Below are 27995 nucleotides of genomic sequence, written 5' to 3' on the forward strand. Positions count from 1 at the left end.
GGCCACCCGAGGCTCAGGTAACTAGGGCCGCCCGAGGCTTGCGCTGCCGGTAGTGGCAGAAGCAGAGGTGTGATGGGGCGTCAACTTCCCCTGATCACTGGGTCGCCTCCTGCCCGAGGGCTCCCAGACTGTGAGAGGAGGCAGGTGGGACTGAGGGACCCCCCTCCAGTGCATGAACTTTCATGCACCGGGGCCCTAGTCCTATCTAATAAAAGAGTAATATGCAAATTAACCATCAATCCTCACTCCATCAGTCCATCACAAAGATGGCTGAGGCCACGGAACAGGAGTGAGCAGGAGGCTTGTGTTGCTCCCGGCGATGGAGAAAGCCAAGCTTCCCGCCTGCCCTGGCTGGCTGTGGGCTGTGCTCAAGGCTACAAAGTTTCAATTATAGAAGCTAAATAAATCCCAGATACCTGCTCTAATAGCAGGCGTGGACTCCACTCAAGGAGGAGCTGGGAGCCTCGGTTGCCAGGGGCAACCCCACCCAGGCTCCGCTTAAGGCTACAAAGTTTTAATTATAGAAGTTAAATAAATCCCAGATACCTGTTTCCAACCCGCGGGCGTGTGGCCAGCCTGAAAACAGCCATCAGCCCCTCACTCAGGCTGGCCAGGCACCCCAGCAGAACCCACCCACACTGAAGGGGTTGTGGCCAGCCTGCAAACAGCCCTCAGCTTTTTACGCGAGCTTGTCCACCCCCCCCATGGGTGAGGGTCCCCACTGGGGGGCTTGACCAGCCTGCAAACAGCCATCAGCCCCTCACCCAGGCTGGCCCAGGGTACCCCAGTGGAGACTCCCACCCTGAATGGTGTGCACCAGGCCTCTATCCTATATAATAATAATATCCTATATAATAAAAGGGTAATATGCAAATTGACCCTAACAGCAGATCGACTGGGAATCACTGGTCACTATGACACACACTGACCACCAGGGGGCAGACGCACAATGCAGGAGCTGCTCCCTGGTGGTCAGTGCGCTCCGACAGGGGGAGCTCTGCTCAGCCACAAGCCAGGCTGATGGATGCCAGTACAGCGGTGGTGGTGGGAGCCTCTCCCACCTCCTCAGCAGCGCTAAGGATGTCCGACTGCAGCTTAGGCCTGCTCCCCGCTGGCAAGTAGACATCCCCCGAGGGCTCCCGGACTGCCAGAGGGATGTCTGACTGCCAGTTTAGGCCCGATCCCCCAGGGGAGCAGGCCTAAGGCAGCAGGTGGACATTCCCCGGGGGTCCCAGACTGAGAGAGGGCACAGGCCGGGCTGAGGAACCCCCCCCCCCCCCCAGTGCACAAATTTTTGTGCACTGGGCCTCTAGTATTTAACATAAAAGTCGAACATAAAAATTAGCAAAAATTACTAGATGCTGTGCTATAAAAACAGTTCCCTTGGTTTGGAACCCCTTGTTAAACCTGGTAACATGTTCAAACATAAACTGCTCAAAAAAAAACAAGGCATCCCAAAAATTGTATCCTTACTTTAACAGCTGAGAGCTCAAATTTGAAAATTAAATGTATTTTAATAAACACTGCCTTTATAATTATTCAAAGGGTGTGTATCATTTTTGGGGATACCCTATATAAGTTCTTTATAAATACTGAGTACAGTGCTGTCTTAGGAGATCAGGACAGGAGACTAAGTGTGGACCAGCTCACTTCACAATAGTAATTGCCACAGTTGCATCTGGGAAGATGGCTAAGGACTTTGAGGAAAGATGGAGTGTGATCAGCATTCTTTTATATATTCCCAAGTTAAAGAGTCATATTTCCATAGTGCCAGACAGTGACATAAGAAAAGCACATAATTTCAAATCTATTGTTTCACTTATACTTAAGCCCATAAAGAAAATATACCTCCACTTATATTATAAATATAAATAATATAATTTATGTTCTAAATCCCTTACCTTTGGTGTTTATGTTCCCCATTTCACTTTCTAATTTGTCTTACAGCATTATCTTTTTCTTTTCCATTGCTGTTATTGGAGGATAGAGTTATAATGAAGTTTCAAAAGAGATCCTTCACAATGAGTTTCTATAAGTATATTGGATCAAACATACATATTTAAAAACTGAATAAGAGTAATATGAGAAACATAAGGTGAAAATTATTCTAAGTTCAGACCTGTATCTAAAATTATCTTCACTATTAATTTAATTTCTAATATGCTTTTACAGTTACTGGGTCGGATGACCTTTAAATATTATAAAGACACGGTGTCAAATTATATACCAAGTTATTCCTCATATGTGGTTCCAGCACATCGAAGAAGAAGCATGGAAATCTCAGGGTTGGAAGACTCAGAGTCCTATCCTAACACTGTCATATGCAAGGATTGCCTTTACAACATCCCATAAAAAATCATCTCTCCTCTGTTCCAATGCTGACCGAGAATTAACTAGTTCATGCTCTATTTAATTTACTTCTAATTTCCACTTGTTAGATCCATTCAAAACAAGTCTAATCCATCTTCCATACGACCACATTTTCCAGCATTTGGCTTTCTCATTTCTAGAAGAGGAAACAGGTCCATTTGGTATTCAAATTTTACTCTAAATAAAAGGCAGCAAATTAATGGTAAGAGTTAGGAACAATATCCATAGCAGCCAGCTTATAAACTGTTTTCTTTCCATAACAATTTGAAACTCTATCCTTTGGGAAAAATAATAAATAGATAAAATCCGCACACCAGAAAATTGTGGCAGGCTCCCCAGTATTCATATATCCTATTAATGCAGAGAGGGTAAAATGGACTGCAAAGAGAGCTAAAGGAAAGAGGGGAAAAAAGCTAAACACTGGTATGTAGACAAGATCACTTTCTCAGAGTGCTTCCTAGGCTCTTAAACTAGTAGCACTTGAGCCAAATATCTGCTCAGCCTCTATGGGATCAGAAACAGCCTAGCAAGTTTACCAGAGGCCTTGAAAGGTAGAGTTCAGATACTGTGGAGGGTATAGACACATTAAAAAGTCATCATGACTTTACCAAAATTCAAAAAATAAAGGAATTAAACAGTGAGAGAGGTGACTTGTTAACTCGGGGCAAAACAGAATCAAGGTGAGTCATAAGACAAGTAAACATTTGTGAGTTATCCATAAAGACATTGTGGTCTGGTAGTTTTGGGTAGTGGTGGTTTTTAATTAAAAGCAGATCAAATGCTATTTTCCATTGCAGTTACTGGAGGATAGAGTTATAATGAAGTTTCAAATGCTCTATAACATAATTAAAGAAATTCATTGCATCAGACAGAAGGTCACTCAACATTCCTGGTGACTTTCTATAGTTAGCATCAGTAATACAATTGTGCCAGGACTAGCAATCTTCCCTCAATAGTACAGAATAGGGATGATTAAGGCTAATCACAGCCATATTGTTTGCAGTAGACTGGGGCCAGGAACTAACATTAGAGCTGAACTAGGACTGGAGTTTCAAGCATTACTGTTGAATCTTGACATGCTATAAGCTTATGCTCATTAGACTCAGTCCCTGCCCTACACCTGGGAGCCAGTTCCACCAAGAAGGTAAAGAGATAAACAAAAAACACTGGAAGGATCCCCATGGACCACTGTTAAAGGAAAGGGAAACCCTAAAGAAAGATCACAATTAAATGTCCTCTTGGGAACTGACATATTTCCTTTAACCTACAAGGCAGCATATCAATACTAGTCCCTTAATAATCTCAAAATAACCAATGTCCCTCACATATAGTATAGAAAGATGTTTTTAATAATCGTTTAATAATGTTTTAATAATATCTATAATATATTACATGAAGTTTAATATTGTCTATTACAACTACATAGTTAATATTTCTAAAATGCTTGCTCTAGATACTAGTATTAGGCAGTGTTATTATTTACTACTAGAGGCAAAGGTGCACAAAATTTGTGCATGGGTAGGGTCCCTAGGCCTGACCGGCGATCAGGGCTGATCTGTGGGGCAACCAGTGAGGCAATCGGGGGGGTCCCCTCTGGCACCCACTTTGGCCAGCCCAGTGCCGCCCACTTGCTGCACCCCCCCCCCCGCCACCTACCTCTGTGGAGTGACTAGCAGGGTGACTGGGGGACACCGGCCTCGGCTGGCCTGGGGAATGAGGGCTGGGGGCAGCTTCTGCCTTGAGCATCTGCCCCCTAGTGGTCAGGGTGCGTCATAACAACTAGTTGTTCTACCAGTTGTTCTGCCGTTCGGTGTATTTGCATATTAGGTTTTTATTATATAGGATGTATAAAGTTTTCACTGTTTTAGTTTAATTCATTTCATGGTTTTTGAATACTCATTTCCTGAAATAAAACTCTTCTAGGCCTACAACTGTTCATTAACTTATTTTTTTAAAATATATTTTTATTTATTTCAGAGAGGAAGAGAAAGGGAGAGATATTTGAAACATCAATGATGAGAGAGAATCATTGATAGGCTGCCTCCTGCATGCTCCCAACTGGGAATTGAGCCCACAATCCAGGCATGTGGCCTTAGCAAGAGTCGAACCCAGGACCCTTCAGTCCACAGGCCGATGCTCTATCCATTGAGCCAAACCAGCTAGGGCAATAACTGTTAATTTAAAAAGAAAAATCTGTGATCTAGAGGAATCTAATATCATGTAAATATTTGAAATTTAATTTTATAAACCCTCCCTTTATCTTCTCCTACTACCAGTCATTATCATGAATGCTTCAAGTTACTTGCAATGTTTGAACCATAAGCAAAGCATACTGTGTGTGTGTGTGTGTGTGTGTGTGTGTGTGTGTGTGTATACATATATATATATATATATATGGCAGACCTGTAAGAAGCAGAGATCACACATACTAACGCTGTAGAATGGACATTGCATTCACTAGGGAGGAAAATAGAGGAACTGGAAGGTAAGAGTGTGGCACAGAGAAGTAGAATAGGAAATGATAATGTGACTAACTTGCTGTGACCAATATTTGAATCCCTTAGGGAAAAAAGTTTAATTTTAAAAATTATATTAAAAAATACATTTATATTTCTCAAAGGGTAATAAACATCATCAAAAGACACCATTAAGAGAGTGAAAAGGCAAGCCACAAACTAGAGTAAAATATTTGCGATACAAATATCTCATAAAGAACTCATAGCTAGAAGAGTTCTCAGAAGTGTAGTCTACAAATGCCTGTGGGTCCTTCAGGCCCTCTCAGGGGGTCCACGAGGACAATTTTCATAATAACATTGAGATGTTATTTGTGTTGGCATTTCCACTAATGACGTTTCACTTGTGTTGGCATTTGCAAAAGCAATGATGGGCAAAACCACTAGTGCCATAGCTTGAATTAAGGCTGTGGTACCAAACAGTACTGGTAATCCTTGTATAGCTCAATGCCAGGCACTCACAATAAAACAAATTCCAGTTTCATTTAAAAAAAATATTCCTTTTTAAAATGTTCCCTGGGGAACTAATGTCACATTTTTCCTTTATCACCAACAAGGTAGCATATAAACAGCATTCCTTTATTCATCTCAAAATAACTAATGTATCTTGAGTATGTCTTTTTTATATCTTGTAGTATGTATAAAGGATACTATGTATAAAGTACTATGTTGCATGCTCAACTGTCGCAGGCAAAGCATTTGTGTGATTGAGTTACGAACTGAACTAGCTACTTTTTTCATGGAACACCCTTTCATTTGAAAGAACAGCTGACAGACAAATTATGTTATTCAAACGGGTTTTTGATGGGCATTTTCCTGAAAATGACAGAAATGAGACTGACTGCATCTTGAAAGAAAACAACTGACAGTATTAGTTGCCAATGACACAAGTAAAGCTTACAAGAAAATTTTGAATTTTAGAAAATTAGTATTGGCCACCATGATATAGCTTCCCAAAACTTAAAACGTTTTTAGACTGGTGCTAATATTACTGAGGGTGAATTTTTATATTCTTTAATAAAATATATCAACAATTGGCAGATTTTCCTAACTCAGTGAGCCAATATTTTCTAAATAACCAATGTGTGATGCTACATGCATGGGTAAAGATCTACTCCAAATACAAAATAGACCAGTGAACCAAAGAATATCAACAATTATCTGAAAAGGCTAAAGTACTCCTCCTTTATCAAAGATATATCCGTGAGGCCAGATTTCCTCATATACTTCAACCGGAAAAACATATTACAATAGACTGATGCAGAAGCAGATTTGAGATATCAAAATGTCTTCTAGTAAGCCGGACATTAAAATTATACACAAAAATATAAAACAATGTCATTCATGTTACTAATATTTTTGGAAAATAGTTATTTTTCTTGAAAAATATCTTATTCATATTAATAAATAAGGGGTAAATATTGTTATTTTAAAATAAATACATAATAACCTGTGGACACAGACAATGGGTAGTGAAGGCCTGCTGGGGAACCCAGAGGGGAAGATGGGAGCAGGCTAGAAGAGGTCAATGGGGGGAAAAGGAGGACCTCTGTAATACTTTCATCAATAAAGATTTAAAAATACATACATACATACATATTTCACAAAGCTCTCAGTATTTCACATATGACAAATATTGGTAGGAATAAATAGCATAAACAAAAGCTCTTTGAAGTCCTAAAGGAGTCTGATGGCCAAAAAGCTTGAGCACGGCTGTATTAGCCTCCTATTGCTCCTGAAGCAAATTGCCACAAATTTAATGGCTTCAAACAATACAATTTATTATCTTACAGTTTTGTAGAGTCAGAAGTCCAAAATAGGTCTGATGGGGCTAAAATTAAAGGCAACAGTCCTTCTAGAAGCTCTAGGGGGAAATCTGTTGCTTGCATTTTTCAGTTTCTGGAAACTACCCATATTCCTTGGCTCCTGGCTATATCACTCTGCTTCCACCATTACATCTTCATTTCTGACTCTGACACTCTTACCTTCCTCTTATAAGGATTCTACATCCAAATAATATAAGATAACCTCCCTACCTCAAGGTCCTTTAACTTAATCATAACTACAGAAGTTCCTTTTGCTATTAACATACTCACGGGTTCTGGGGTTAGGATGTGGACATCTCTAGAGACCATTTTTCTGTGTACCACACTGCTGAAATGAATATACACTGAACTCCTTAAAATCATTAATAAAAATGCAGATAACACAATTTTAAAAATGGATCTCAGAATTGAACAGATACTTCACAACAAGACTATATGCAAATAGCCAATAAGAATAAAAAATGGCCCTAACCGGTTTGGCTCAGTGGATAGAGCGTTGGCCTGCGGACTCAAGGGTCCCAGGTTCGATTCCGGCCAAGGGCAAGTACCTTGGTTGCAGGCACATACCCAGTGGGGAGTGTGCAGGAGGCAACTGATCGATGTCGCTCTCTCATCGTTGTTTCTAACTCTCTATCTCTCTCCCCTTCTCTCTGTAAAAAATCAATAAAATATATTAAAAAAAAAGAATAAAAAATGTTGCTCAACTTCATCAGTGATAAAAAAAAGCAATTGAAAACATCAATGTTATATGTAGATATAGATATGGATACAGGTATAGATATAGATATAGGGCCAATGAAAGGATTAAAATGATAGAAACAGATAAACCCAAACTTTGGCAAGGATATGAATTAACTATAACTCTTATATGCTACTGGTAAAAAATATGGATTTGTATAATCCTTTGGAAAATTGTTTGGCAAGCTATGAACACTTTTGTGCCCTTTGACACAGTAACTCCATCTATAAGTATGTACTCAAAAAAAAATATGTTCACCAAAATACATACAGAAGTTTCTAAAGCAACACTATTTCTAATAACCAAAAGCTGAAATAACTCAAATGTCCAACAATATTAGAAGAGATAACAAATTGTAATATATTCATAGTGGAATATTACAAAGAAATAAGAATGAACAAACTACTACTACATGCAATGTTGAATCTCACAGATGTAATGTTGAGTCTACATGACACCAAAAAAAAGAGGATATATTGTGTCATTCCACAAACAGGCAAGACCAAGCTACAGTATTAGAAATACAGATAACGGTTACCCTCAGGGAGACAGGTAAAGATGTGATGAAGAAAGGCTAGAAGGGCCTTCTGGGAAACTGGTAATGTTCTGTTTCTTGATCTTGGTCCTGATCTCATGGATATGTCTACTCTGTGAAAATTCATCAAACTATTTAGTATTTATAACTTGCTCACTTTTCTACATGTTTATTATTCTTTAATTTAAAAAGAAAACAAACACAAAGTTATTTCCTTTTCTAAAGAATTGATTTAAAAAACACATTTTTTTACAGACTTCTTAACTGAAACAATGATATACTGGGGTCACTGTTTCACAACAGCAATGTAAATAGGGTCAACATGGTCCCACAACCATCATTCTAGAGAGTAATCCTTAGGTTCTATACAGTTCCAGTGGGAATCTATATTCACATGTAGGAAAAACAGACACAGAAGTAAATGACCTTTATTAATTAGGGTACTCCTAACGCTTAGGAAGAGCCACACTCAAGGGGCCAAAGAGCCGCATGTGGCTCGCGAGCCGCAGTTTGCCGACCACGGAGCTAGAGCAATGGCCTTAAAGTGCCTGGCATATAAGGCCAGTGTTGCTAGAACAAAGGGAACAATGTTAGCAGAGAGGGCAGTAGGAGATGATCAGATGTAACTTTTAAATTAATCACTTTGATGGCTATGTTGAAAATCAATTTTGAGATGGAAGATAAGAGTAGAAGTCAGGAGACCAGTAAGAAGTTTGTTTGTACCTAAGTAGACTTAATGTTGAGGGCTTGCAGATTTAGCAATAAAAAATACAGAATGCCCATTTAAATATGAATTTCAGATAAACAGCGAACATTTTTTAGTTTCAGTATATCTCAAATATTGCATGGGACATACAGTAAAAATGTCAGACTTCTTGTTTGTCTATTGAAAGACAGCTTCCCATTTTTAGGTCCCTGTCACCTCTTGATACTAAGACTGTCTTCAAAAGGAGTTATCAAGTTACACAATGATCAAAGGTAATTTAAAATGAAAACAAAAACATCAATCCACCCAAACAGAACAAACCACACATGCCAACACACAGCATCAAACTTCCTCACTTTGTTAGCTGGCAGTCATTCTTAAGTGTCGACAAAAGTCTCCATGTTGAAATAGTTGAGAGTAAACCATTCCTTTGCATGAGTAATATAAAGGCAATCAAATTATCCTACATTAAATAAAAATAACAAGTAGATTTTTTTTAACAGAAACTCTTTTAGAAATATAACCTAATGCATTTCAGGGTAGAAAATCCATTTTTTGGCTGTGTGTGTTACTCTGCAAATTTTGCTGTTGTTGTTGTTAATCCTCACCCAAGGACACGTTTTCATTGATTTTCAGAGAGAGTGGAAGGGAAGGGGAGAGAGAGAGAGAAACATCGATGTGAGAGACACATTGATTGGTTGCCTCCCACACACGTCCCGAACAGGGCCTGGCATCAACCCTGCAACGGAGATAAATGCCCTTGACCAGAATGGGGACCCTTCAGTCTGCAGGCCGACACTGTCCACTGGCCAAACAGGCTAGGGTTATAATAATTTTTTTAAAAGCTAGTTTTTCCTTTAAGAAGAGCCTGGACCTCATCCACAATCCAGGAGCTAGAGAGCAAAAAGCCTGCAGTTGCTAATTCAAAATAGGAGTCCCCAGGGGTAAGTATACACTGTGTCTGATTCCCAATAATATGTGTTATTTGTTTGGAGAAATTCAAGCACTTCCTAAACCATATGAAAACTGTGGCTGTAAACCACCATGAACATATCTCCGAGCAGTGGCATACACAAGGTTGCTGTTCACTTAACTGTGAACTCCTCACCCACAACGTGCACTGGATGTGCTGGAGCACCTTGGCACCACGCAGCAGGATCAAACTTGCCATCTTGTCAAAGCAGGAAGAATAACTGCAGTGCTGCCAAGCAGTAGTATTTTCTCCTTAGAAACTTGGATAAATAGCCTTTCAACTATAAAGATCTAAATTATTTTAATAAAGCAAATGCTTATCTTTTTTTATTGCCAATAACAAAAAATTATGAAGTACTATTTTGAAATGAATTCAAAATCACATCACCAAAACAATTACTTACTTAACATATTTACTGCTGACTTTTTTCCCTGCTATTAATATATTTTTAGAGATCTTACATAATTATAAGCATTATTTATAAGATTTTCATTCTGCTTCTTTCATTTAACATTTTAAATATTTTGCAATGTTATTATTTGATATTCATAAAAGTAATTTTAATAAATGCATTATAGTTCATTGAGCAGTTTTACAGTTTATATAACCATTTACCTGTTATTACAGTTAAAATTATTTTTAATGATTTACTCTTATAAGCAATGTTGAAATAATTATTTTTTCCTCAGAACATACTTTAGCTTCCCATAATCCCAGAACCAATGAGAAAGAAGGAGAGCAGTCTCCTCTCATTTATAAAGGTACTAGAGGCCTAGTGCATGAAATTCATGCATGGGTAGGGTCCCTAGACCTGGCCGGCGATCAGGGCCAATCAGGGCCTTCCGGCTGCTGGCCAGGGCCTCCTTTCCCCAGCTGCCCTGTGCAGGCCGGGGCCTTCCTTCATTCCGTACCGCCACCTGGTGGTCAGTGCACATCATAACGAGCGATTGAACTCCCAGTCTCCAGGTCGAACTCCCGAGGGGACACTTTGCATATATATATATATATATATATGCGATATTAAGATAACTATATATAGCAGTACCTAAGATTCTCTCAGTGGCATTTCTAACTTATGAATAGCATATTAGATTTAGAGAGTTTAATTTTAAGGATTTGTAGTTCTTTAAGCTCTAGATGCTTCTTTATTTCTCATCACCAAAAACATGATTAGAAGTAGATGGCTCTCATTATTTGGAATCAAACAGTCTTAATCTTTTATTTAATAAACTAGAGGACCAGCGCACAAAATTCATGCACAGGTACGGTCCCTAGGACTAGCCTGCAATCAGGGCCATTATCCCCAGCTGCCCGCAACCAGCCCCACCCCCCACCACTACCCACCCTCAGTTCCCCGTTCACCATCGGGTGATCAGAGCCTACCGGCGGGGGGGAAAGGACCAAGAGGTCAGCCATTCCGCCCACTTGCCAGCCCCGGCCTCTGCAGCCACCCACTCCAGTTCCTCATTCGCCATTGGGCGATCAGAGCCTGACAGCCAGGGAAAGGGACCAAGAGGTCGGCCGTTCCCGCCCACTTGCCAGCCCCACCTCTGTCGCAAGTTGCCCTCTGTGTGTGGGGCGACTGGCGGGGCGGGGGCCTTGGCTTGGAGCTACTCGTGTATTCCACCACCCAGCCCTGGTTCCCCGTTCACCATCAGTGCGCCTCATAGTGACTGGTTGAGCGGTCATTCTTGTCGTTCCACCGAATACAACCAGAAAGAATGGCCATGGCTATTGGGATTAGCATTTTTATGGGGGAAAGTGCTAAGTAACAGCTCAATACATAAAGATACCTCTGAAGAAATACAAAGCTAAATGATTTAGTCACTAAAATGACTAACTAAACTAACAACCCCAATACCATACCAATAAGGAGTTAATATGCTGATTTCAATATACTCTATGTGGCTCAAATAACCAGACTTAATAGCATGTAAACAAGAAACAATCAATTTCTAAGTATGCAGAAAAATAATTAGCAGATCTGTAAATTTCTACTCCATCAGAGGTGAAAAAAAAATCATTCCTTGGACACTAGCTCTACCTACATAATTAATTTGAAGAAAATTTGGTTGATATCCTGAAAGCTATGATGCTGCTGGTCCCTTGATGACATCTGCAATTCCCTTAATTTGTTCCAGAGAAAACCATAGGGAATGGGCTGATTTAGAGAATCATTATTACCAGTAGATGAGAAAATTCCCACATGAGGTGTCAGCTAAGAGAACTAGTTTAGGTTACTGTCTATGCTTTACTTTTCTCATCTGTAAAATGGGATAATAATACTTGTTTGCAAATTTATTACAAGGAATAAAGAGAATATGTATATATATCTATACACATATATACATGTATTTCCATATATTCTCATTTACATATATGTATGTATATACAAATTCATATATATATACACACATACACATACACACACATACATACACACACACACTAGTGGCCCGGTGCACGAAATTCGTGCACATTAAAAGGGAATTAATTAGAGGAAATATTTTAATATTGCTATTTGCCCTTTCTCTATAATAGAAGTGTCAGAGATGAAAGAAAATTAGTAAAATGTATATAAAAATCTTCCTCCTGTCAGAGTCTAGGGTGCACCACGGAAACCAGAGTCAAGTCCCCACCCACGCACATGCGCCTCAAAATTGCACGAGACCCAGACCCAACCGGACCCCCTCATTGGGCTAGATCCAGAACCGGCCAGTCCCACCCTTGTCAAGCCCCACCAGGTAGGGGGGTGCGGCCTGAGCTCCCCTGGCCTGGTGCCAGGGTGGAAGGAGGCGTGGCCTGAGGTCCCCCAGCCCGGGCCAGGGCGGGTGGAGTGGCCTGCGGTCCCCCAGCCTGGCACCAGGGTGGGGGTGTGGCCTGAGGTCCCCCGGCCTGGCGCTGGGATGGAGGGCACGGCCCGAGGTCCCCTAGCCCAGCACCAGGGCAGGGGGCTCAATTTGAGGTCCCCCTTCAAGTCCCGCTGGGTGGGGGGCGTGGCCTGAGGACCCCCAGCCTGGTGCCAGGGCGGGCGTGCAGCCTGAGGTTCCCCCGGCCCAGCTGTGGGTGCAGCCATCTTTGTGTGGCAGAGTGACAGTCAATTTGCATACCCACACACAGAGAATATGCATATGCTTAACATAGTATCTGGTTCATGTTTGTACTCAAAAGTTAGTAGCTACTAGTAAAAAATGAAAGATGATTTTTCTATTGTGGAGAAAGCATGACTCAGAGGTAAAAGATCTAGGACCTACCCTATTGAGATAGAGATAAAGTAAAAAAGGTAGTTTGGGAGTCATAGCATGGAAAGTCTTGATGGTCAAAGAGAAGATTTTGTACTTGATGGGTGGCACTGACAGTCTAAACCAGGGGTCCTCAAACTTTTTAAACAGGGGGCCAGTTCACTGTCCCTCAGACCGTTGGAGGGCTGGACTATAGTTTAAAAAAAAACTATGAACAAATTCCTATGCATACTGCACATATTTTATTTTGAAGTAAAAAAACAAAACTTCAAAAAAAAAGGCTCTCCTAACTTCAAAAAAAAAAAAAGGCCCTACTCACTGCAAAATAAAATAAAAATCTCCTAACTTCAAAAAAAAAAATAAATCCTAACTTGTTCTTACCTTGGTCCTCAGGCAGCAGCAGGCTCTGCACAGGCAAGCTCGTGACTCGTCCGATCACACCTGAGACTGAGAGGAGGAGTCGAGAGACAGAGAGAAGGAGGGGAGTCGGAGAGTGCAGCGCACGTTCCACACATGCGCACTGTGGGCCCTGGACGAGTCGGCTGCTAAGCAACAGGCAGCAGGGCAAAAACACCCGGCGGGCCGGATAAATGTTTTCAGCGGGCCGCATGTGGCCCGTGGGCCATAGTTTGAGGACCCCTGGTCTAAACAGCAGAATCATTTGGATGCCACAGTTCACAAAATTAAGTGGTGTGGTAAGAGAAATGTCAGTTTTAGAAGGGTTTTAGACAGGAAGAATTTCAAGAACTGCTATGTAAAAAATACCTTTCCCTTAAAGATGACCAACCAACTGCCCAGAAAGGAAAGCCAAAGACAGGCAGGTATCACTGTATTTTCAGTCAAAAAAATTTAAGGCAAACCAAGGTGGGTTAAGAGCAAACTTGCCCCAGGTCATATAAATTAACATTAGCAGCAGACAGAGAAAAGGAATTCAGGACTCCCTCCTTTGGGTCTGTTACTTGAGACAGCATTTCCTCTCTCTCAAGCATTTCTGAAGGTAATTACCAGGATAACAGAATAAATTCTCAAAATTATGCACTTTTGCTGAGCATGCAAAATGGGAAGCTGTGCATACAACTGCAAATTATGTAATTGGAGCTTGAAAAAATGCTTGTGAGTTTACCTCATCTGTTAACTGAAAGTACACAGCAGCATTTTAGAACTCTTAACTGTGCAAAACCATATTATTACAATCATTTCTGGTTGTCTTATGAAAGTAGGCAGGCCACCTTAGTCTCCAAACCTCAAGGTGAAAATAGTTGGAATTTTTCAATAATTTTCCCCTTGACCATTCATTCACTATCTAATGGAGTGTAATCTAGGACATCCTCTCCCACCCAAACACACACACACACACACACACACACACACACACACACACACACCTGGTGACAAAACATCCCTGAGCACTATGAAAAGCTAGAGATTTTAAAATGTAAGCCAAGAGTCTTTGCCTTTTCCTTTATAGTCCTTTCCATACCATATACATATTTGCTATCATTCAATATCCTTCTTTGACAGAGAGCCATTCTTGCCAGGGAATTTCAAATATAAAAACAAATAGTCAGAGACAAATGATTGGGGGTTTTTCTCAGAAATAGCTCATTTCTCTCTCATATTTCACTAATAATGCATAATAGCAAACTTTAGATACAGCTTTGTTTTTCTAATGCATTTTATAAATATGAGGTTCCATGAAGAAGTCACCTAGCATGTTGGGGAACATAAACACAAGTGCTGGGCAACTATTTGCTGTCTGTGGAAAACCAGAAGAAGGATTTAGAAGCCATACATATTTGACTCTAGAGGAAGAATATGATGGTTGGTGAATACAACTACTTCACAAAGAGATCTCTATAGTAGGCAAGACAGAAAAGTGGAAGTTGTAGACACAATATTGAGGACTTAGGGCTGTGAATTAACTCTGACTATGATTCTGAGGAGTAAGTGGTGAGGTGATTCTGAATGGTCAAATCAACTCAATCCACACTGAGAACTTACAGTATTTAGGTAGCAAAGGCAGCTCAAAATAAACGTTTACAAGAAGATAAATCCTCAACTAACTACTTATAGTATAGCCCTATAAGGAAAGGCACTACTCTAAAAGTAGAGAAAACACGCACTTTGAGTTCGACAAACGTGAGTTTGATTCACAGTACTACTTCTAAGTGGCCTGGACATTAAAGTAAGGCACCACACTGTATTATATGAAATGTATAAACAGTGACACTTATTAGGGTGTTGTTTTTATTTTGTAAGAACAGAAAGATAAAAAGTAAAAAAACGAAGAAGATGAATATAGGAAAAACTTACCCAGATGGACTTTGATTTTGAATTATTGCATTTTTTCTTATACTTAAAAATATTACTCAAATAACCACACAATGCTCAAGGAGACATAATAGCCAAAAAAATTAAATACATTTTAAAACAATTTTTCTTCAGTAAATGTGTTTTTAATATAAATTAACTATCAAAGACAATAATCTTGAGAGAGAGATTAAAGAATCTAAATAGCACCTTCTCCCACACATAGGATTATAAAAGCAGCAACTGTTTCATGATGGAGAAAATATTTTAAAGCACAGGAAAAAAAGATTAAAGCTACACAGAGACAAATACAAGTAAATCAGGGAGTATATAATTCTAGATTTTTACTATATATAACATAGATGATTAATGTGTCTATATCTATATTAATGAAAGTGAATAATTTATATATACTATTTGCAATTTGCTTTTACAATAAAGAAATAATTAAAATGTTTAACATAAATAAATATCCCTCTACATTAATTTAACAAATGATTAATATTACACTATGTGAAAATCTAATAATTTAGCTAATATGCCTGTTGCAAAACTTCTTATTCCTGATTCTTCACTACACAAAAGACAATACTGTGTTGAACATACTGATATCTGAATTTTGTAATACACCCATGATTATTTCATTAAGTCAGATTTCTAAAAGTGGGATTGCAGGGTAAAAAGTAAACAAATTTTAAGAGATATCTAAGGCATATTGAAAAACTGACCACTAAGAAGACTATACCAATTCATACACCTATCAGGAATGTATACGAATAGCTATTTTCTGAAACAGTTCTCACAAATATTTAATGTTATCATTTTCTTATTTACTTATGGCAAATTAATAGGCAAAAATATGTATGCTTTATTACTAGAATTATACAATTTGTCCATGTCATCATTAATCTTTTTTTTCTTCATGACTGTCTAAATATAACTTTTGCAAATTTTCCCATCAAATTGTGTCTTCTTATTAAATTTGAAACAATGTGCTATATTGTTATGTACGACAGACATTAACCTTCACAAATACTTACTGTAATTATTTTTCTGGATAAGCTTACATTCCATTTTCTTTATGAATTCCTTTTAGATACTTTAAAAAACATTTTATGCAGTCAAATTATTAACCTTTTCCTTAATGACCACTTTTAGGTGTGATCATTATAATAATGAATTACTTTCAGATTATAGAGATATTTGCTAATATTTTTATTGGTTTCCCAATAATTTCTTTCTTTTTAATAATTTAAACATGTATTTGATCTAGAATACATTTTGATATATGAGATAGTGACTTAACATTCTTTTTATCCAAATAAAAAGATAGTATTGGCACAGGCAATTGCTGAATGTCATCTTTATCATATATAAAATTCTTACATACTAGTATACTTTGAACTACTTAAAGATTTTTAATCTATCAGTCTATTTCAGTGTGAGAACGATATTACTTAAATTATTTTTTGTTTGCAATAATATTTCTATATTTGATAGAAATCAACCAACTGAGCCACACCAGCTAGAGCCATTGCTCATATTTTAGTAAGTTGTGTATTTTTAATCAGGAATGTTAAGCTGGAGTTTAATAAATGTCTTTTTTAGAAAATGTAAAGATTTATATACTTTATCTCCATCTATTAATGTTATAAATTTTATTAATTAATTTTTTTAGATTTTAAAATATCAAACCATTCTTGCATTTCTAGAATAAATCCTACAAAGTAGTACTAAATTCCTTTCTTAAAACACTTTGGAATTAACTTACTAAATCTCTATTTTATTTTTTTATCCATAACTGTGAGATTAGTTTGTAGATTGCTCTTTTGTGCTACTTTTATCTTGCTTTGGTATCAAGATGAAGCTAAATGAAATCATCTAGTTTTCTGCAGACTAGTGTTCCCACTAAGCACTACAAAGGCAGTAAGAAACTAGAAAAAAAACAAAACACATACTTTAAGACACTAGAATACTGTGAAGTAATAAGGACTAAAGGAAATAAAACTACAAAGAGGGCAAACCTTTTAAAAGTGAGCTGAGGAGCCATCTGCCAAACCTAAGCATTGGAACAGACTGTGAATCTGGTTAGGTCCAGGTAGAGAATAGCTACTGGGGTGAAAAAAATATCACTGAATTTTTGTTGCTTTTATTATGAAGCTGAAGTGCCAAAATTGGAGTTTGAGAGTCAGTTCTCTACACAAGACACTTTCTGAAATCTAAATCTGCACAGCTGAGAAAAATAAGGGTCTAAGCAAGGGGTGGGCAACCCCAGGCACGTGTGCCAAACATGGCACGCCAGTAACTTTTGCTGGCACGCGAAACCCTCTCTTATAATCTTCCATTTACAATTTTTTTCTTAATATCGACTTTTTTATTTTTCAGATAAATTCAGTGTAGGTGCATCTTAGATAAATAAATAATTTTACATAACAAGTTATCTTAAAGACCATAGACATGGATTGACAAGAAAGGGGAAGAGCAATTTCTATGCCTCTGCCTTAACTCTCCCTGCCTTCCTAGATCCGACCAGTGTTTTGGTTTCACCCACATATGCTTGTGAATCTTTGTTCTCAGTGATGAATTTTGTTAAGTCTCGTAATAGGAGTAGCCTGACGGATGAAAGTAGTAGCTCGTGCATATCTCTGAAGGTCACGAAATATACACCTGATGTAAAATCTCTGTCATCAGTGATGCAGCAGCAAAAGTCCCACTGATAATATCAAACGGAGTCATAAAGTTTTCTGTCGGACTATCAGTGTACATGTACACATTAAAAAATAAATGTATTTTTCATCATCATATACTGTGTTTTTGTCGCTCGGATGAATTTATTATTTCTTCAAGGTTCTTCACATACGTACACCTTAAGAGATATCAAGTAGGTGTAACATGTTCTCAAAAAAATTAGGGTTGGCACGCAGAAGAATTTTGAGTCAGAGATTTTGCTGGTTTTGGCACGCACTCACAAAAAGGTTGCCCACCCCTGGTCTAAGCCAACCTCTGAAAAGCAAAGTAAGATTTCCCAGTCCTAGTGTTTCAGAGAAAAAGACTCACTAGTGGGAGGATTCATGGGAATCTCAGGTGAGAGCTGAAAGCCAACCACATTTTTTTTTCCTGTTGGCAATTGTTGATCTGAGTAAGACTCCTCAAGACATTTGGCAAATTCTAAAATCAAAGAAGAAAGGAGGAGGCTAAAGTACTAAGATTTCTTTAGAAAAGAGGAAATTTCCATGATCTTCTTTGTGCTGCAGAGACAATGACCTGCCAAGCTCTCATTAAAAGCACTGAAGAACCACATTCTATCAACAGGGGCAAACCAAAGATACACACAACTGCAATCCAAGCTTGATCCAGGTCAGCCCATGATTGGATTAAGGTAATGAGGCTCAAACCACAACTCACCCATCCATTCTACCTACTTAATAAACAAAAAAAGTAAACCAAACCTGGTGGGAGATGATAGCACCAGAAACCTCTACATATTTTAAACACAGGGCTTTATGTCAACCAGAAAGTAATTAGTAGAGATAGGGAAATGTTACCGATAACCAAGAAAAAAAAAAGGGATCAGAAAGAAATCCACCAATATGTAGGTAAAGCACACATTAGCATTTATAAACAATGACTTTAAAATGACTGTGATTACATAGCTCAAGAAAAGAGAAAAATTAAATAAAAAGATGGAGAGTCGCCCTAGCTGGTTTGGCTCAGTGGCTAGCGCATCGGCCTGCAGACTGAAGGGTCCCGGGTTAGATTCCTGTCAAGGGCATATGCCCGGGGTTGCAGGCTCGATCCCCAGTAGGGGGCGTGCAGGAGGCAACCGATCAATGATTCTCTCTCATCATTGATGTTTCTCTCTCTCTTTCCCTCTCCCTTCCTCTCTGAAATCAATAAAAATATATTTTTAAAAAAAAAGATGGAGAGTCTTAGCAGAAAATTTGAGATTATAAAAAAATTAAATGGACATTCTAGGACTAAAAAATACATATCTGAAATCCTAACTCCTAAATTTCTCTTCTATTTCCACCAAGGCATTCACTATGTGTTTGTACTAATTACCCTTAAGTTGGAAGGAATATAAGTAGACATAACGTTAGGGACTATTTTTAGAATAAACAAAATATAAAATTAAATGAAAAAATAATAAAAGAGATCTCTAAATCCTGTTAAGGGATGATAATTATAGAGTGAGCTTTTATAACCTAAAGAGCTTCCAGAAACAGACAAAAATTTTTCACCAAACTCAATTTTAAGAGAACATTTTTCTACATGATGGACAAAGTAAAGCAACTGTCACTTACAGGAAGGTGTGTGAATACAGCAAAGGTGCTACGTAGAAAGGCAATGAGGTCTACTAGGTAGTCACTAGCTTTGTTTCCCAAATCTCCTGTCATCCAATCATAGTCGGCCAGCTGGAGAAACTGGTCAATCTTCTGATTTAAGTTGGTATAAATCTCTTCTTCAGCTGCATGTCTGGCATCCTGTGAAATATGAAATTTTTAAAATCATTCAGACTTTTAGTATAAGCATACCAGAAATTTCTGCTTGGAAACATCGCACACATATCCACTAAATAATAGAATTGGGGATATTAAGTAATATTCCATGAATTTTTCTTTTTTCAAAAGCATAGTGAAATATGTTCTATTTTGTGTTTGCAGGGCAAACTATTATTTTGCTTCACCAAAAAGAAAAACTGGCACTGTCCTTAGCTACGTGCATCCTTTTTCACTTTCATATCTTTGTTCAAAATTACACTCACTCTCAGAATTCCATTCCCTTTCATCTCTTCTGGGACTCCAAGATCCTCCCTTCCTGTAATATCACTCTCCATTTTCACCTTTTCTGTGGTACTTATTTTGCAGTGTATTTACATATTATAATATAGGCACTTATCATGTTGACTTATATGAATAATCTTTCCATGGACCTTTCTGTGCTTAGTTCTTTCCATATTTATATAATAATCTACAAGCATGACAATTAACTTGTATGATAATCGACTATCCTGGAATTCCCATTTTACTAAATATTTTCTTTTCATTAATAAACATTTTATTTTAGAAATTTAGGCTTAAAGAAAACTGAGCAGAAAGTACAGAGCATTCACATATACTGCCTCCCTATCTTCCTCGCACTGTTTCCCCTATTAAAACATCTTACATTAGTGTGGTACATTTATTACAATTGATGAACCAATATTGATAATTTATTACTAACTAAAGTCCATAGTTTTGAATTAGGGATTACTCTATATTGTACAGTTTTATGGCTTCTAAGAAATTCATGATGTTATATATTCACCATACAGTATCATAAAGAATAGTTTCCCTGCCCTAAAAATCCATTCAATTCTACCTATTCATCCCTTCTTCACTCATCCCCTGAATCCTGCAACCACTGATCTTTTTACTTTCTCTATAACTTTGCCTTTTCCAGAGTGTCATATGCTTGGAATCGTATGACATATTGTATGACTGAATAGGATGTTGAATAGATGTAGCTTTTCAGATTGGCTTCTTTTATTTAGCAATGTACATTCAGGCTTCCTGCATGTCTTTTCATGGCTTGACAGTTCAATCCTTTTCATAACTGAACAACAACATTCCACGGTCTGGATGTGTCAGTTTGTTTACCCATTCATTTCTGGAAGGACATCATTGTAGCTTCAAGTTTTGGTTACTATGAAAAAAACTTCTTTAAGCATTCATGTGTAAGTAGTTGTGTGTCTTAGGTTTTCAACTCACTTGGTTAATACCAAGGAGCATGACTGTTGGATTGCATGGCAAGACTATGTTCAACCTTTAAGAAACTGACCAACCCATCTTCCAAAATGGCATGACTGAGAGCTGCTGTTGCTCCAGCATTTGGTGCTCTCAGTCATTATAATAGCTGTGTAGTGGTATCTCGTTTTAATTTAATATTCCCTCTCCATTCTTTCATGAGGTGTCTGTTCAGATCGTTTGCCCATTTTCAAATTGGTTTGTTTACTTGTTGTTGAGTTTTACCAGTTCTCTGTATATTTTGGATGTAAGTCCTTTATGAGATATGCATTTTACAAATAGTTTCTCCCAGTCTGTGGCTTGTCTTCTCATTCTCTTAACAGTGTCTTTCCCAGAGCAGAAGGTTTCAATTTAATGAAGTCCAACTTAATATTACCTTTGGTGGACTATGTTTTTGGTGTTTTAGCTAAAAAGTCATAGCCAAATGAAAGGTCATCAAGATTTTCCCTTATATTATTTTCTAGGCATTTTATAGTTTTGTGTTTACTTGTAAGTCTGTGATCCATTTTGAATTAATTTTTGTGAAAAATGTAAGATTTGTGTCTAGATTCATTTTTTCCCCTTTTTTCCATGTGGATGTCCAGATGTTCTAACAACACTTATTAAAAAGACTCCTTTCTCCAATATACACTAAATGACTTGCTGGAATTTGGACTGCATATATCTCAAATCTATATATCAAGTTAGGAAGAACTGATACCTTGATAAAATATTGAGTGTTCCCTATCCATAAATAAGGAACATATCTCTATTTATTCAGATCAGTGGTCGGCAAACTGTGGCTCTCGAGCCACATGCAGCTCTTTGGCCCCTTGAGTGTGGCTCTTCCACAAAATACCACGTGTGGGCGCGCACGTACAGTGCGATTGAAACTTCATGGCCCATGCACAGAAGTCGGTATTTGTGGAAGAGCCACACTCAAGGGGCCAAAGAGCCGCATGTGGTTCGCGAGCCACAGTTTGCCGACTACTGATTTAGATCATTATTCTTTGATTTATTTTCATCAGAGTTTTATAGGTTTCCTCACATAGACCTTTTTTATTTTTTAGAGTTATACATATTTCTTTTTTATGTTAATGTAATGATATTGTGTTTTAATGACAAATTCCAGCTGTTTGTTACTAGTATAATAAGAAAACAAAGGACTTATGTATATTCACCTTGTATCCTCAACCTTGCTATTCTCTACCAGACTGATATTTGAATATAGCATGGTTGAGGATATAGCGTTAATATACAGTTATCAGTTCTGGTAGAGTTTGTGAAAAGTGTTTTCTTTGTTGTTGTTGTCAATTCTTTCTTATTTTCAACATACACAACCATGTCATCTGCAAACAAGTCAGTTTTATTTCTACCTCCTCAATCTGTAGATCTCATATTTCCTGTCTTATCGCATGCTGAATAGAGGGGATCCCTTCCTTTTTCCTGATTTTAGGAGGAAAGCTTCTAGTTTCTCACTATCAAGTATGTTGTTAGCTATACAGCTTCTGAAGATGTTTAGGAAATTTCCATTCTAGTTTGCTGAGAGGTTTTATCATGAATAGATGCTGGATACTGTCAAATGCTTTTTCTGCATCTACTGAAATGATTGTTTGATTTTTCTTTTTTAGCCCACTGATGTGATTGATTATATTAATTGATTTCTGAATGTTGGATGAGCCTTGCAGTTGAAATAAATGCCAATTGGTTGCACTGTACAGTTGACCCTTGAACTGTTTGGGTCCACTTAAATGTGGATTTTTTCCCCAATAAATACTATAAATATGTTTTCTTTTCTTTGTGATTTTAATAACATTTCCCTTTCCCTAGCTTACTTCATTGTAATAATACATATATAATACATATAACATATAAAATATGTGTTAATTGACTGTTTATGATTAAGGTTTCTGGTCAAACAGTAGGCTGTTAGTTGTTAAGTTTTTGGTGAGTCAAAAGTTGTAACACATATTTTCGACTATTAAGGGGGTCAGCCCATAACCCCTATAACTGTTCAAGAGTCAACTGTGTATGCTTCTGATACATGTTGAATTCAATCTGTTAATATTTTGCTAAGTATTTTTGCATCTATATTCATAAGAGATATTGGTTTGTTGATTCCCTTTCTTGAAATGTTTGGTTGGTATGAGAGTAATCCTGGCCTCCAACAATGAGGAAGGAAGTATTGCCTCTACTTCAGCTTTGTTAGGGTATTATTGACAAAATTGTAAGATATCTAGAATGTACTATGGAAGGATTAGATATAGGTATACATCGGAACAGGATTCCCCACATCAATTAGCACATCCATCACCCCACAGTTATTCATCACTATAAAACTATAGGTATAGAGTTATTCACAATATTCCTTTATTACTCTTTTAATGTACATGGAATCAATAGTGATGGCTCCTCTTTCATTTATGATATTAGTACTTGTGTCTTCTCTATTTTATTCTTAGCCTGGCTCAAGGTTTAATTTTATGGATCTTTCTAAGAATCACTGTTCGGTTTCACCAATTTTCTCTTTGGATTTTCCATTCTAATTTCTGCTCTATTTTTTTTTAAAGATTCGTTTGCATTTAATTTGCTCTGTTTTTCTAGTTTCCTAAGGTAGGAGCTTAGATGATTGCTATTAGAAAATTATTTCTTTCAAATATATACAATTAATGGTATACATTTCTCTCTAAGCACTGTTTTCACTGATGCCACAAATTTTGAAAAGCTGTATTTTATTTTCATTCTATTGGAAATACTTTTTAATTTCTCTTGAGACTTTTTCTTTGACCCACGTGTTATTTTGAAGTGTGTTGGTTATCTCCAAATATTTGGGGAATGTTTTGCTATCTTTCTGTTAATTATTTCCATAGTTTAATTCTATGTAGTCTAAGAGCAAGCTTTGTATGATTTCTATTCATTAAAATTTGTTATGGTGTGTATTATTACCTAAACATGGTCTGTCTTGGTGAATGTTCTTAATATCTTGAGAAGAATGTGCATTCACTGTTTTTAGATAAAGTATTCAACTTGACCCAGTTGGTTGATTGTACTATTCAGTTAAACTATATCCTTACTGATTTTCTGCCTTCCACATTTGTCAATTACTGATAGAGGGGCCTTCTAAGAGATGTTAGCAGGAAGAGATGTTGACTTATAACTTCCTTTTTAGTATCTTTTTAAATGCTCATACATTTTTTTCTCATTTGAGCTATTTGTAAATAATTTTAGATAATATTCTAACACTAATCATCCTTGCTTTCTTCTCTTTACTTTTACCTTTAATTGTGCAGATAAATTTTTGTGGTTACTGTTTCGGGGTGTGTGTGTGTGTGTGTGTGTGTGTGTGTGTGTGTGTGTGTGTGAATCACTGAACTACGTTTGCTTAGTTCAAAAACCTTACTCTACTCTTTCTCTTATAACCCCATACCCAATCCAACAATAAACTTGCCATCTCTTCCTTTAAAAATATTTCTGACCATTTCCATCCCCACCACTGTAATTCAAGTGAACACTATCTCTTACCTGGACTGCTGCAATAATCTCCAAATTGGGCTCTCTTCTTCAACCCTACTGATCCACGATGTATTTGCTTTCTACACAGTAACCAACATTACCCACCAATATATAAATCCATTTATCACCATCACTTCCATCTTCTAATGGCCTCAAGTTTCATTCCAGGATAAAATCTTATGTATTTCCTGTGACCTACAAGGCTAGAAATTATCTGACTCCTATCTGATCTCTTATCACTCCTACCACCAATGATAGACACTTCACTGCTGACTGACCTCCTTATACTCCTTGAACACACCAATGCCTACTATTGTATAGCTCCCTCTGACCAAAATGCTATCAGAAATTCAAATGATTCCATTCTCATTTCATTCAGGTCACTTATTTTTCTTCCTACTTCTTACCATTCCCTGACATTAAATTAGATTTTGTGTGTGTATGTTTATGAACTATCATCCCCATTTTTCAACTAGCATATAAGACTTGTTTATTTAGTTCATACCTATAAATTGTCTGGTATGTAGTGGATGCTTTATAGAAACTTGTAGAATCAATGAGAGATTTAATGTATATAATATATTATCCTAGTACTTCTCACGTTGTTCTGTATAGAACTTACAGGCTCTGCCATCTGTGTAGATTATAAACTCTAAGGACTAAGAATTATTTTTTCTCTAAGAATCTAACACATTATTGCATAGTAAGTATACAAACAATATTTGCGATGGAGTAAATGAATAAATACTTTCATTCTATTTTGTAAGGGAATGAAGACATTCTTATGAACAAGGAAAACAATGAAAAAATTATGACGCGTATGGCAAAAAAAGGGAACACTGCAAGAAAATACCTTGAAGACCTCCTAATTCTTCTTGCCCCTTTTTCAGCATAAAGATTTCCATCTGCAAGGGAAAGTTTTCTGGAAACAGTAGCTTAGGAAAATACACAACATGTAGCTGTTATAATTGCCATGTTTACACTGAGTTCTGAGTTAGCTGGTCTGAAATGATCTGGTAAAAATAAACTCCCAATGTGTTTTACGCAACCAGTGTTTCCAATAAGCACTGTCGACATGACCTTTCATGGTCTCCAGAACCTCTCCTTTACTAAGCACTTAACTGGCTGCTCAACCCCTATGGCTTCCTTTCTGCCTTTAATTTTCCCTCAGCGATTTTAATGCTAAAGCAACAACAAAATATACAAGCTATTCTCTGAGAGGACATCTGACCATAGTCTGAAAAGCCCTTGAAATAAAAAAATTGAGATAGATCAGGGGAAAAGTAAAAGTACCTATTACATATTCCCCATATGATACACAAGTATAAATGATCCTCATATTTTCTCTAATGCTTTATTCTCTGCTGAACACTTAACTATAGTCCCACTTCGCCCTCCCTATATTTTCTCTCCTAGAGATATTTTGGCTTCCACAGTAAATCAAGGGAAAATATATATGTTACTCTTCACCTGAGGGTATTTTTTCCACTGATTTTTAGAGAGAGTTGAAGGGAAGGAAGGAAGGAAGGAAGGAAGGAAGGAAGGAAGGAAGGAAGGGAGGGAGGGAGGGAGGGAGGGAGGGAGGGAGGGAGGGAGGGAGGGAGGGAGGGAGGGAGGAAGGAAGGGTGAGAAAGAGAGAGAGAGAGAGAGAGAGAGAGAGAGAGAGAGAGAGAGAGAGACATCACTTGGTTGCATCTGTATTTGCCCAACTAGGGCCGGGGATTGAACCTGCAACCCAGGTATGTGCCCTTGACTGGGAATCAAACCCAAGACCCTTGTGTGTGGGTGCTGACATTCTAATCATTTCGCCACACCAGCCAGCGCTGGATATATTTTGGATGCAATATTACCCATGCTCCATAATAATGCTAATATTTAAGAGTAATTATAATTCTTATTAAACTGCCTAGGGTCATTTATTCTGAAGTTCTTAAAGCTTTTGTCATATTTTCATAATCATTCTTGGGGCCTCTTTATTTTTTATTTGTTTTTAAAAATGTTTTTACTGAGTTTTGAGAGAGAGGGGAAGTGAGAGGGAGAGATAGAAACATTGATAAGAGAGGAACATTGATTGGCTGCTTCCTTCACACCCCCTAACTGGGGATCGAGCTCGCAACATGGGCATGTGCTCTGACAGGGAGTCATATCATCAACCTCCTGGTGCATTGGTCTCTGCTCAACCACTGAGCCACAGACGACCAAACTAGTTGCGTGGGGCGACTAGGCTGGCAGGGGGATTAAATAAGCCCTTTCCTCACTAAAAGATTATCAATATTAACATAATAAAAAAAATGATTGAAAAGTTTATAAGTAATGATACACACATAATATCATAAATAATAAACTTTGTTTTAAGTAATTTTATAGGTAATTTGAAACAAGCCATGGTCACACCTTGAACATGTGACTCATCTAGCAGCTGACCTACCTAAAGAATATTTTGTGGTTGACCACCTCATTTTTATCCTTTATCATTTATCCTTTTTCAGTCTAATTGAGGTACTACTGAAAATAAAATTATAAGCTCTTTAAAATAAAATGGACATATAGTGATTTGATATCCTATATATAAAAGGCTAATATGCAGATAGTCCGAATGGTGGAACAACTGAACTGGTCGCGATGATGTGCGCTGGACCAGCAGGGGGCACGCGCAGAACATGGCAGGCATCAGCAGCAGGCAAAAGAGCACAGAACATGGCGGGCATTGGTTGCAGCAGGATGATGGAGCAAGTGAGCAGGGGCACCAGACCAAGGCAGGGCGCCAGTTGCTGTCATCAGGGCAGCCTCTGGTGGTTACTTAAAATTCTTTGCTCTCGCACGCCACGTTCCTGCCTTGCACACACACCTGCTTCTGGCACTGGCCCTGCTCACACCCGCTGCTGGAGCCATAGCCGCCACTCACACCTACTGCTGGCTCCGGCCCCGCTCGTACCTGCTGCTGGCACCAGCCCCATCACTCCACACTGTCAGTGGGTGCAAGTGGGGCCAGCCAGTGCATGGGAGCAGCAGCGGCGGGAGCAGGGCTGATGGTAGACAGGGGACCAAGGGCCACAGCGGGAGGGGCCTGGTGAGGGCACAGAGGATGGGCCGAGACCTGCCCCTGTGATCACCACAGCCTTGCAGCCCACAGTTCTTTTCAATGTGCATGAATTCATGCACTGGGCCCCTAGTCCTATCTATATATATAAAAGCCTAAGTGACCATCACAACTGAACAGACGACCAAACAGGTTGCGTGGGGTGACCAGGCCGGCAGGAGGGTCAGTGAGGGGCGCCCAAATGACCGAGCAGCAGGTTGTGTGGGATGACCAGGCCCATAGCAGGGGCAGTTGGGGGTGACTAAATGACCAAACAGCAGGCTGCGTGGGGTGACCAGGCCCGTAGGGGCTGCAGATGGGGGTGGCCAGGCTGGCGGGGGGTGGCAGTGAGGGGCGACCAGGCCAGCAGAGGGGGGCAGTGAGGGGTGACCAGGCCAGTGTGCGGGGCAGTTGGGGGCGACCA

General features: G+C 38.4%; 1 protein-coding gene across 4 annotated transcripts in view; it reads right to left on the reverse strand.

Annotated features, from left to right (window-relative positions):
- EXOC6B (exocyst complex component 6B) overlaps positions 1 to 27995 on the reverse strand; it is a 477149-nt gene that overhangs the window by 180562 nt on the left and 268592 nt on the right. For all 4 annotated transcript variants that reach the window (XM_023760613.1, XM_006096760.3, XM_023760615.1 and 1 more), the window contains one exon: positions 19519 to 19698. In XM_023760613.1, coding sequence (XP_023616381.1) covers positions 19519 to 19698 — 180 coding nt within the window. The remainder of the gene's footprint in view (positions 1 to 19518; positions 19699 to 27995) is intronic.

The sequence above is a fragment of the Myotis lucifugus genome, unplaced genomic scaffold, assembly GCF_000147115.1.
Source record: "Myotis lucifugus unplaced genomic scaffold, Myoluc2.0 scaffold_186, whole genome shotgun sequence".
In the NCBI taxonomy this organism is placed as follows: domain Eukaryota; kingdom Metazoa; phylum Chordata; class Mammalia; order Chiroptera; family Vespertilionidae; genus Myotis; species Myotis lucifugus.